This window comes from Stegostoma tigrinum, chromosome 15 (genome assembly GCF_030684315.1).
Source record: "Stegostoma tigrinum isolate sSteTig4 chromosome 15, sSteTig4.hap1, whole genome shotgun sequence".
Taxonomy (NCBI): Eukaryota; Metazoa; Chordata; class Chondrichthyes; order Orectolobiformes; family Stegostomatidae; genus Stegostoma; species Stegostoma tigrinum.
In genome coordinates, this window is record NC_081368.1 from 44,076,403 (window position 1) to 44,089,894 (window position 13,492).

Sequence of the window (13,492 nt, forward strand, 5' to 3'; positions counted from 1 at the left end):
CTTTTCCTGAAGACATTGAAGGAGATTGTCATGAACCTGATCCTGATCCTGATTTTAATGGCATTGCCCAGAGTCACAGAGACTGGGAAGTCTTTCTCTTTCCGTACTCTCACTTCTTCCCTCCAAAGCTGTGTGGTGCATGCACTGTTTCCTCTAATGGTGCTTTTCTCATCATTTCAAACAGGGAGTCTTGAATGGGAAATCTGGTCCTTTTCCAAACATAGGAACAAATTCTAATTGACACAAGGCAGCTCCACATGAGAAGAAGGAATAAGGTTGAGAAGAGGGCTCGCACCACCATTCAAACAAGCCTTCCCTGACTCCATCTCATGTTTTAACCATCAGGAAGGAAACTCATAGCTGCCACCATTATATTTATTGGTTAAAAAGTGATGACTTGTTTTAGAACATGGAAATGATTACAGCTAGGTCAAAAAAACTTATGAGATAAATATCTCTGTTGACAGTGGCACACAAGAGACTTGTTCAATATAGAAATGATGCCCAATAGTAAGAACCTGACGACTCAATATATAATCTTTATATCAACGAAATGATTGTATTATAGGAAAATACTGATGTTTATAGAGCAAACTGATTGGTAGACTTCTGAAATTTTCTCACAGTCCCTCTTGGGACTGCAGACACTCTGTTGAGAACATCTGTTGTACGTAACACACTGTGTGTCATATGAGTTGATTTCCCACATTTGGCTTATGAAGAAATAAATAATATCTTCCAATAACTATTCTAACAGCTGTTTTTGAACTATTCTCCCAATCTCCTGCTCATTCAATATGCCTTTCTTTCTGTGTCTCATTTTCTCTCTCTCTTTGTTTCTATAAGCCCTTTACATTTTTCGTATTATCATATTTCTATCTTTCAATTCGGGTTTGGCACTTTATCTGTTATGATATTTTATGCTCTTCTTCTGTCTCCTGTTTCTTCATTTATATTACTAACATATCTTCATAATTTGTCTGTAATTCAGCTTGTCCATTGAAGGGATCATGATGTGAGTCAACCTACTAAGCATTCTGAGTACTTTGCTATTATAAGGTTTGAAACACATTATCATATAACTACGAGGGGGTCGTCTTGTCTGTAATGTAAAGTATCCCTGCCTCTGAGGCAGAAGCTTTAATTCTACCTCACAAATAATTGGCTAACAAAGCTGTTCTGATAATGTAGCCAAACAGGCAAAGAATCTACCTGTAAATCTTTCCAACACTTGCCAATGACAGCTGATAGATCAGGAAAGATTCTGGTCAGCTACAAAATGAAAAGAAAGTTGGAGGCTCTACCGTCACTACCATTGCTCCAGATTACAATATGCATGTAAAAGCATGTGTTACCATATCAAATTAGGCTCCTGAATGATCTGTAACATACACCTCACTATATAGCTACGTAAACAATGGCAGAATCTAGGGTAGTAACAATAGTATTATAGGAAACTGAAGTAACCTGAACCTCATCTTTTGTTTGTGCTTCTTCAAACGCTCCAAAAACAGATTGTTTTAACACTGGGTGAGGTGAAGTTTCGTTTGAATCTTAAACTGCTTTATGCCATAGTAAAATGAGAAGTACAATATGAGTTTTAATCTATTCAGTCAGAATATAAATATTTATGTAATAATTATAATGAAAGAATGCTTAACACTAACCCAAATTTATTGAAAAGAATAGAATAATCCTCTGCCTCCCTGGGACCCAGAGAAGAACCATTCTTCCTGGAGTCTCCTGCTTTTCATAGACGTTTGTTGCCTACCTGCCTTCCTGTCAACACAGTGTCTATTTGCAATATATGGAGTGATGGTAGTATAATGGGAATTTGACTGGTCTAGTAATGTAGCGGTGTAGACTGATGGTCTAGACATGGGTTCAAATCCCACCCTGGCCATTACTGAAGTTTAAATTAAATTAATAATTCTGGAATTGAACATTAGTGTAAGTACTGTTGACCACGATGTGCTCATTGAGTGCTGTAAAGACCCATCCGATTCACTAATACCCTTAAAAGATGGAAATCTTACACAGATCTATGCACAATTCTAGAAGACAAAGAGGTGCTTAAAATACTTAACTGCCCTTTAGCAAAGCTCCAGCACGTCATTCAGTTCAAGGACAAGTTAAGAATAGCAACAAATACTGGCCTTTCTTGCAATGCCAAGCATGCAAAGAATTTAATAATAAAGTTGTCCAGGGCAAATGATGTGTGTTTGGGTTCTTTGAAAGGGATATACACTTTAATCACAAAGTTTTGGAACATCTACTCTGTTATTTTCCTCCCCATTTGAACTTTAACAAATCCATAGTTTTGGTTAAAATGAACTATTTGTAAATACATTAATGAAAGTGCACACAAGAAGGACTTGGTCCGATGACCGCATCAATCCATTTACTCCCAGAGCACATAGAGATACAATGCATCTTGGCCAGGTATGAAATTTGCATCTTCCAGGAAGAGAGGGTGGCAAACTGCATCACCACATTGCATGATATATTGCTGAATTTCAATCGTGAGCATTGGTTCTACAACATCAGGCTGTAGAGGGACTGAATATTAAAGCAGGGATGTAATTCTGCAGCTAGGACACCAGTTAGGCCACAGCAGGATTTTATGTACGGTTCTGGACACTTATGACATTTCATGAGGGACTAGTTACACTACTGAGAATATAGAGGACATTTACAAGAATATTGCCAGGGCATGAAAATTTCAGCAATGAGGAAAGACTGGATAGGTTAGGATTGATTTCCATTGATCAGAGGAACTGAGAGATGATTTAATTGAGGGGTACAAAAAAATTAAGGAGCATGGACAGAGTGGACAGGGAATACCTGTTTACCCTTACATATAGTTCAATTACCAAGAGGTACAGATTTAAAGTGATTAAGAGAAGGATTTGAAGGGATGTAAAGAAAATCATTTTTACCCAGAGGGTGGTCAGTGCCTGGATGTCACTGTCTGGTTTACTGGTTGAAGTGGAAACACTCAAGAAACCTTGATCTGCAGCTGAAGTGTTATAACCCACCAGGCTATAGACCAGGAGCAGGAAAATCAGATTAGAATGGGCTAGTTGGTCTATTTAGTCAGAACAGACACAATGGGCTAAAAGGCCTCTTTCCGTGCTGTAACTTTTCTATAGAGCAATGGTTCTTTGATAAGTGAGGCAGCTGCTGCGGAATTGGCCCTGTTTATGTCAAACATGAGATCATATTCAAGTTGCAGTTTGTGATATTTTCTTCTCCTTCAGTGGCTGGAAATGTTCACACAGGTCCATGCAGGCTAGCAAACAGAAGAGATTATTGCTAGTCTGGACAGGCAGTCTGAGTCAGCCAGCTCTTTAGCAGCCAGGAAAGGTGGCCCGACTTATTAACAGCAATGTTAATATTTGTGCTGGTGGTTATTCATCCACTAAAAGGCAGTGACTACCACCGTAGTTTCCACAGGGAGAGCAAAGAGGACCAGCGTGGGCATCATTAAGGTGCAATGTTGGGAATCGAGTAGAGATGCCACTTGAAGGCAAAGTTCAATGTGGTGGGTCTCCGCATGGGGAGTGAGTAGAAATGAGTTGTCAGGATAGAATGAAGTGAAAGGGAACGTTGACACTCTGGGGGCATCTGCTGACTGGGCAGAGTCCAGTGTTAATGGTGTCCACCATGAGCTGCGTTCCCTGTTTTCACTTGCCATTCTCTAAATGTGCAATACACATGAAAGTGGCTTGAACAGTATCAGTGTCAGTTTGACGGGTGAAAGCACAGGATGATGGATGCTGGGACATTGCAGGGACAAATACATGAAGCAACCCCTTTCAAACTCCATTTAATTTGTAAACATTTCTTTGCACATATGCAGTCTGAAAGAGTTGATGCATCAAATATTATTTACAAGTTTATTGCACCATGTTACTGTTGCTTGCTATACTTACCTTGTCATTTCATTAATGCAGGACTTAGCAGCAATAACTTAATAAGAGGTGACTGCTTCCCAAAAGGTCCCCATAACTTGTGGAACATCTGAGGGTGCTGCATCAGGGGAACACGGCTACATCATATGTTATATATGTAAGACAATGAATTCTACTGAATCCAGTGGGAACTGGAATGGTTGATGTCAGTCTGAGGTGGGCTGGCATTGGAGAGTGTGGATGTTGCCTTTTGCATGCTATTGTTGGTCATTGGGCACCTTCATCACATTCCAGAGCCAGTGGAGCAGATGAGAGGGCTGCTGAAGGTACAGATCCATAGTTTAGAGCGGTCTCAATAGGATGCTCTCGTATAGTCCAGACTCATGTGCTGCACCATCCTGATGCGCTGTGTTCTGCATAATTAGGCTTGATGCTGAAGAATTGGTTGAAGGTAAGAGTCTTCTGAGAAGACTGTAGACACTGGGGAAGAATAAGTCTTCCTCATGGTGACAGACCTCAGCTATATTGGTCCCTACAAGCCAGACAAGATCTGATTGACACCTGATTCTAGTAGATGCTAGCTGGGTGCTGGACTGTTACAGTCAAGATGCCAGCGTATGATTTACATGGTAGATGTGAACTGCAGTCTATTCAAGTCCACTATTTTCTCTTCAGACTTGTCCGAATGTTTGCCTGCATGTGATGTTCTACCAGTAAACAATGACAGGATGCAAGTGATCACTGGGCATTGGGGAAAGGGTATCAGAGAGGGTCTTCTGACAGTTTGTATCTAAGGAAAGGTAAACTGTGTGATGTGGTTGTACAACAATGATTAGAGTGAGAGAATGAGGTTGTGTGTGGAAGCATGACTTTGAGGTTGCTGTGTCATTATGCTGCCTGGGAGGGCAAATAGTGATTACCAATGCTTATCTTTGTGCACAGCAGCAAAAAAAAAGTCAGCTCATACTGATTGATGAAAGTTTGTGGTGAACTTCAAGGCATAATACTGTGGAAAATAGATTAGTAGAAAAAGAAGAATTTAATTTTTGTCTAACGCAGATGTTTGCATTCTGTTTTCAAAATCCATTGTAGTAGCTATGGCCAGGAAACTTCTCAAAGTGTTGTAAGGGGCATTTATGAAAAGAGCATAAAAGGAGATGGGAACTTGGCGTAGGTGTGATGCAAAGACAGATAAATATGATGTAACTGGCAACTGTGATGCTGACTTATGGGTAGCTTGTGGACTGCATTGGGAAAATCAGTCATAATGTTTACAAAACAAAGAGTGGAAAATGTTTCCTGCCTTGTTTTTTGTCACAATCTGCACTGGTCCAGCCCCAGGACAAGAAGTAATGGATAGCACACAACTTTCTTGGAATTATTTTAATAACAGATGTTACAAGCTCATTTTCTGAGGACAGTTTCAGCTGAAAGGATGAGTTACTGCTGCCAAATGTAACTTCATCATAAATTGTTTGGGCCCTGTTGTGTTGAGCATTTGTCATTGCTAGAAGTCCAAATTTTAGAAGCAACAGGATTAAAGGAATCATTTACAGTCTTGATCAACTGTTTTACTCGAAAAAGCCACATTGTGAAGGATGAGAGTGGAATCAATTTTTACTCAGACATATCTTTATTCACAGTTGGCACGCACCTTCTAACTTAACCATAATTTCAATAAGTTGTCTTTGTTGTGACACATGTCTGAGGGCAGGTGGAACATGAACCTGGACAAACGGGCTCAATGAAAAGGAACAGTACCACAAGATTCTAAACTTCTACCAAAACAGTTCCAGGAATGAGAGTTTTCAAATTTAAATATTTGTAATCAATCTGCATATTGTTGTGACATGGGTCAATGGCAAGTGGAACATGGATTTAGACCTTCTAGGTCGGGGTAGAGACACTACCACCAAATTACTTGAGTCCTAATATATACTTTAATTGGGAATTGATTTGAGCACATATAATATCCTCCAGCTGTATATAATATCCTCCAGCTGTATATAATGACACACAATACAGTTAACATGTTTGTAGGGTTGTTGTGGTATAGTGGTCATGTCCCTACCTCTGGACCAGGTAGGCTCAGGTTCAAGTCCCACCTCCTTCAGAGTACAAAGAATGGGAAAGCACAGGAATAGGCCCTTTGGCAAACCAAGACTGTGCTGACACATGACGCCTTTATAAACCAAAATCTTTTGCTCCCACTTTGTCTATAATCACTCTATTCCCGAGCTATTCGTGTATCTGCCTAGGTGCCTCTTAAATATTGTTATTGTATTTGCTTCTACTACCTTTTCTAGCAGTTAGCAACCTCTAAAAAAAAATGCTTCTCACATTTGCTTTAAACTATCTCCCTTTTACCTTAAATTTATATCCCCGGGTAATTAACATTTCTATCCTGGGAAAAAGACTCCAAACTATCCATTCTATCTATGTCTGTCATAATTTTGGACACTTCTATCAGTTTCCCCTCAGCCTCTGATGTTCAAGTGAAAACAAACCAAGTTTATCTAAATTTCTGCTCATAGCTAATTCCTTTCAAACCAGGCAATATCCTAGTTAACATTTTCTGTACCCTCTCCAAAGCCTCCATATACTTTTGGTAGGGTCAATGTCAGAACTGTATGCAATATTTCAATTATGGCCTAACTCAAGTGCTACACAGCTGCAACATAACTTGCCAATTTTTATACTCCAAGCCCCAACCAATGAAGGCAAGCATGCCAATTGCCTTCTTGACTACTTTATCCACTCGTGCTGCAACTTTAAGGGAACTGTGAACCTGTACTCCTATATTCCTATCTAATTCTCATAACTTCTTCCATTTACTGTAAACTCGCCTCCTACATTAGACCTTCCAAGATACATGACCGCGCATTTGTCCACATTAAATTCCATTTGCCATTTCCCCATCCAAGTCTCCAACTTATCCATAGCCTGCATAAACTCTGGCAAACCTCATTATCCGTAGCTCTCCCAATCTTTATGTCATCTACAAACTTATTAATCAGACCACCTGCATTATCCCACAAATATTTTATTAAAAATAGGGTCCCCCTATTGATCCTTGTGGAAAACCATTGATCACAGATCTCTGGTGAGAAGAGTACCCTTTCACCACTACTCTCAGTCTTCTCGGATCAAGCCAGTTTTTTGTCCAACTTAACAGCTCAATGTGGATCCTTTGTGACTTCACCTTCTATATCAGCCTGCCATGAGGAACCTCGTCAAAGGTCTTGCTAAAGTCCATGTATGTAACATCTAGTACCTGGCCCTCAATCAATCATTATCACTTCCTCAAAACCTCTAACAAGTTTGTGATACATGACCTCCCCAATGTAAAAACATGCTGCTTATCACTAATAAATCCATATTTTTCTAAATCCTGCTTGTAGGAATCTTCTGTAATAATTTCCCTACCATTGATGTCAGAATCACCAGCCTGTAATTTCCTGGATTATTCCTGTTGCCCTTCTTAAACAAAAAAGAACATCATTGGTTATTCTCTAGTCCTCGGTAACCTCTCCTATGACTGAAGAGGATACAAAGATTTCAAACAAAACTCCAGCAATTTTCTTCCTTCACCACCCTCAGTATTCTGAGATACATGCCATCAGGTCCTGGGGACTTGTCCACCTTATTGTTCTTCAACACCTTTTTTTTCACACTTACATGTCCTAGAACATCAACATACTCCTTTCTAGGCTCACCACCTACCATGTCCTTTTCCTTTGTGAATACCAATGTAAAGTGTTCGTTAAGGACCTCCTTTGTCCTTATGAGGACCTATCCGTTCCCTACCTACCCTATTGTTCCTTATGCACGTATAAAGTGCCTTTGTAGTTTCCTTAATCCTGTTTGCCAAGGACATTTCATGGCCCATTTTAGTCCTGCTAACTCCTTGTTGAAATTCATTCATGCTTTCTTCATATTCTTTGAGGGCTCTGTCTGTCTTGAGTTTTCTAAACCTTACATATGCCCCCTTTCCTTTTTGACTAAGCTCACAATTTCTCTTGTCGTAGACGATTACCGAATTTTGCCACCTATCCTTCATTTTCGCAGGAACATGCAGGTCCTGAACTCTAACCAACTTAACTTTAAAAGATTCCCACATGACAGATCTGGATTTGCCATCAAAAAGCCACTCCAGTTTACATTCCTGAGTTCCTCCGTAATATTGTTGTAGTTAGCCTCCCTCCAATTTACTAAGGACTATTCTTATCCTTATCCATAAGTAACGTAAAACTTAGGGAATTATGGTCAGTGTTCCACCACTGAAACTTCAACCACCTGGCCATCATTGATGATGGAACCATCATTCTTCAATACCAGGTCTAATATGGCCCCTTCCATATTTGGGCTACATACATATTGCTTCAAAAAACCTTCCTGGGCACACTTAAATTCCCCTCCATCTAAGCCCCTGGCAATAAAGGTGTCCCAGTCAAAATAAGGGAAGTTAAAACCCCTCAGAACGAAACTTTGTTTTTACATTTTTCCATAAACCATCCACATTTCTGTTCCTTCATCTCCAGCTGGCTGTTTGGAGGCCTGTAGTATAACCCCAGCAGTGTGACTGTACCTTTCTTAAAATGTTCAATAACATCTCCGTATAGGTTAATTTGGAAATGCCTGAGATCAATCATTTTAACAGAGTTCAAACGTAAAAATATTCAGTGTTCACATGTTTGTAGAGCTCATGTGACATTGTAGTCATGTCTCTAACTCTGGACCAAGAGGACTGGATTCAAGTCCCATCTGCTTCAGAGGTGTGTAAAAACATCTCATAGAACATAGAACACAGAACATAGAACAATACAGTGTAGAACAGGCCCTTCAGCCCTCGATGTTGCGCCGGCCTGTGAACTAATCCAAGTCCATCCCCCACACTATCCCATCATCATCAATATGCTTATCCGAGGACTGTTTAAATGCCCCTCATGTGGCTGAGTTCACTACATTGGCAGGCAGGGCGTACCATGCCCTTACCACTCTCCGAGTAAAGAACCTGCCTCTGACATCTGTCTTAAATCTATCACCCCTCAATTTGTAGCTATGCCCCCTCGTACAAGCTGACATCATCATCCTTGGAAAAAGACTCTCACTGTCCACCCTATCTAATCCTCTGATCATCTTGAATGTCTCCATTAAATCCCCTCTTAGCCTTCTTCTCTCCAATGAGAACAGGCCCAAGACCCTCAGCCTTTCTTCATAGGGCCTTCGCTCCAGACAAGGCAACATCCTGGTAAATCTCCTCTGTACCTTTTCCAATGCTTCCACATCCTTCCTGTAATGGGGCAACCAGAACTGCACGTAATATTCCAAGTGAGGCCACACTAGCGTGAATAAATTGGATTAGGAACAAAATTTAAGAATGACATGCTTGTCCAGGTGCAATGCCCACCTGCTCCAGAGGTGTATAAAACATCTCTCAATAGTTTGATTATATAATTTCTGCTGTCTTGTCTAGAATTTAGTGGGAGTGAGAGGGAATGGCTTAGAATATGGAAGGGAATTAAAAATACCCAATTTGTGCTTTAAAAAATATTTGTCTTAACCCATGGAAGATTTTTCTTTATCCTTTACATACAACATATTTTTTCCCATCACCAAATCGGCGGTAGTACTTTTTTCCAATCCGTTAACCACCATAACTTTTGAAACGTGTTGGGTGATTACACAATCCTCCAATGTCTCGTTATTGAGGATGTGTGACAGTATTTAACTGGGCTACTGTGACAAACAAAAGATGATAGAGGAGGGAAAAGTAAAGGATTATAAAAATGAAGCTGCAAGTGGCCGGTCCAGTATATAAATGTTGATCACATGAACCGGGGGAGTTAAGCAGATTATATTAAGTCAAACAGAGAAGGTTTTAATAATGAGTGAGGATCGAAAAATAATTAGCATCACCATTGCAGAGATGTATGTGAAAGTACTTTGCAAGATTACTATTCAAAATAATCTGCCTAATGAAATATATAACTGAATTCTCATCTAACTCCAGAACCTCAGGCAACATTGACCAAGTCAAAGACGTTTTTGAAGTCAAGCTCATTATTATGGTTAAATAGAGATTGTGGTATTGAATTTGCCTTTTGTTTGAAATTATCCTCACATTCAGGCCTTTTTGAATGCCACTGTTGGAGCTTCAGTGCCAAATGGGTGCCACATGGCAGCTGCATTAGAAATCAGCCAGCTCCCAGACTGAGCAGACAAGTGAGTGGCAAGCAGGGACTGAGATAATTTTACAGATTTTGAATATTGGAAGGCAGCAAGCCACTAAATATTGGGATTAAGGGGGATCCACAAACTACCACCCCGCAAACGATTTCATGCATCCCCACAGCTTTCAGTTACCTAAGTAACTCACAGCCAAATACAAATGGATTACAGATGCACTCTGTTCATCTCTATCTGAAAATTGCAAATAGGTTTTGATGAATTTTCATATTTAAACAACATTAAGCCCAGAACAGGCAGGTTGCTTGCACTTTTACAGGTTAGTATCACAGTGCATCAGATAGTAGCTGATTCAAAAGCCAGGTTCCTCTTTTAAAACAACCAGTCACTTCACAGGTCAGGCTAGTAACAGGCAGCTAGTTACTGAAACTGCCACTAGAGACCCAGCTCCTTCTCAGGCTTCCGGACGAAAGACCCAAACAGAGGGATCTGAATGATGGGCAAAGAAAAATGTACAATCCAACTTACAGAAGTATGGAGAGCTACTGGGATCTGTGATAACATTGATCCAACAATACAGAATAGTCTCCTCTACTGTATAATTCTACGATGCCAGGGAGCAAACCAATCAGAATTATAATGATTTGATCTTTGGTAAGAGTCTAGAAATGAAATAAATAAATATTATTGAGCAGCTCTTTGAAAGGGTAAGATGGGGTGGAGTTTAATAACTCTCAAATCCCACCCTCCCACGCAAAAGGAATTTGGAGGCAGGTGGTCCAATAAACTGCTGGGAAGAGGAATACAATTTCAAAGGTGGGGACTTCAGGGTGGGACAGATTGATGGATTTTACATTATGGAGGTCTTAATCAAAATCGGAGGCCTGACACTGTCCAGATATGTTCCTGTTTAACCGCTATTTACTTCTGGTCTCTTGGGGAGAAATGACATTGGGATTCCCATTACTTCTCCAAAAGCGTGATACGCTCAAACATTTCTAGGAGTATGTCAATGGGATTTAAAAGTATATTTTAATTTCTGTTCTCACATCTTTCCTAAAACACATCATTTTGTCATTTGTTGTTCCTCCCTCTCTATGTTATGATTTATTTAACAACCAAACAGGTGATGAGTCAACAGGTCCAGATTTCTTTATCCCTCTGTGCAGAGATGTTGAAAATAACATTGAATATTTCCTGACTCGAAAATAAAATCCAGGGCTTCAATCCATGCCTGTCCGTGATATCATGATTTGACCTGGAAAATGTAGTGCAATGAACCAAAGACACGAGCTTGAATTTTTACCACATTGTGGTATTGAAACAGAATAAATAGAAGCAGAAGCAGGCATTTCAGTCCATCAAGCCTGCTCCATCATTCAGTAATATCATGGTTGACACAATTGTGGCCTTAAATGCCTGCCCTCAATTAACCCTCACAATTACTTGCCCATCAAAAATCTGTACGTCTCACTTGAATATATTCAATGGCCTGATATCCAATGCTTGTTGTGGAAGATAATTCCAAATACTAATGACCCTCTGTGAGGAGAAATTCCTCTACTTAGTCTTAAAATAGGAGTTTCTTATTTTTAAATAGTAGCTCCTACATTCCCCACAAGAGGAAACATCCTCTGAGCATTTCTTTTGTCAAGCCTCAGAATCTGTTATTTCAATTAGATCATCATTTAATCTTCTAAAATCAAATAGGTATAGGCCCAACCTGTGCAATCTTTCCTCATTAGACACCATATTTCTCCCACGAATGGGCCTTATGAACCTTCTCTGAACTATTTCCAATACAGGTAAATTTCCCCTAGAGTAGTTTGGGTTATAGTACAGGTGTTCATTCAGCTCCCATTCTCTCAAACAACAGTGATATGTTGAAAAATGATTTGTATGAAGCAGGTGGTTAGGATCTGGAATCACTGCTGAGATTACGGTGAAGGCAAATTTAATTGAGGCTTTCAAAAGAGAATTGAACAATAAGCTAAGGTGACAATTTGCAGGGCTATGGGAAAAAGATCAGGGAAGTGAGACTGTATGAATTGCTCTTGCAGATAGCCAGCATAGACATTATGGGCCAAATGGCCTTTTTTGTGCTATGACTTTTGTGCTATTTCTTTTCTATGATTCCGTTATTCAAGCCAAATTATACACTGATGAATGCTGACAAAGCATACCCAAAACAATTTACATTTTATTAATAAATGCAGAAGATAGTTTTAATATTGTTACACTAACATAAAACATTCTTTGAAAAGTAAAATGACAGAAGTAGAAAAATACAGCAATATATGCCTCATGACATTCATATTCTAATTTGCATCAAAATAGAGCAGCATGTATATTTGGGACAAAGTACACTTTTTCAAGCAGAAGAACACACACTGTAGTAGATTAATCATCTCACTCCATTACCGCCCCAACAGAAAGATACAAGATAAACCAAGTGAAGCAAATGCTGGGAAGCCAAAATATAAATAAAAAGTAAGCATAAACACAAAATATGCAAAATTCTCTCTTACCTCTGTACAATCCTGTTTCATCACTGGCTCCTAAATACTCGGTCAAATGTAACTGAGAAAGCCTGGACCAACAAAATCTACAGCTTAACATTGTCCCCAGCCTGTCGTTCACACATTGTGCCCAAACTGAAACTGTTCCCAGCATGTCACTGTGTCCCACCCCACAACTTTTGTCCTTAATTAACCTTTGTCAATTTAGACAATCCCCAGCCTAAAATGAAGCAAGCACTAAGAAACACATTCACAACCCGAGTGCATTTGACTGAAAAAGGGAAAAAGAACACTTTAGCACATTTCTGCCACAAACAAAGGACAGAATGCCACAAAGTTGAAACCTCCCATATTATCATCCAGGCTCAGGTCCTGGACTCACCTACACACTCAAAATGTACTGCTTTAGATGAATATATTCAAAAAAGTGGCAAGATATGTTGGTTAGCTACCTCACGAAGTACAACTGTGGAAAAATTTCAAGGTGCCTTTCATGCAACAAAAAACAGAAATAAAAAATAAAAACACAGTCAAGCAGTAGTCAATGTTAAACCTTTCCAGGTATCCAAAGCAACTAGCCTGATCAACAATTTCAGTTATGCAACATTATCCCGAGGCAAACTACTGTTGCCTAATCTTTCCTGTCCAATCTTTTCCCTGGAGATGTAAACTCAAACTCAGTACAATTCCATGGGTATTACCCAATGTGAGTAATGACATTAGAACCATTTGAAATCACATCTGAAATGAAATATTGATTTTCCATCCAGAATCATGGATAGTGAGCAGAGCAGGAGAATTTGTTCCTGCCAAACCTAGGAATACTGAGGATCATGCACCAATCCATTCCCATCCAGAACAAATAAAGGA

At 39.6% G+C, this 13,492-nt stretch overlaps 1 protein-coding gene across 1 annotated transcript in view; it reads right to left on the reverse strand.

Annotated features, from left to right (window-relative positions):
- Positions 1-13,395, reverse strand: part of tnfsf10l (TNF superfamily member 10, like) — a 42,912-nt gene extending 29,517 nt beyond the window's left edge. The window contains exon 1 of the mRNA XM_048544875.2: positions 12,632-13,395. Within this exon, the coding sequence (XP_048400832.1) occupies positions 12,632-12,652 (21 nt within the window). The 5' untranslated portion in view covers positions 12,653-13,395. The remainder of the gene's footprint in view (positions 1-12,631) is intronic.
- Between the last annotated feature and the right edge of the window lie 97 nt (positions 13,396-13,492).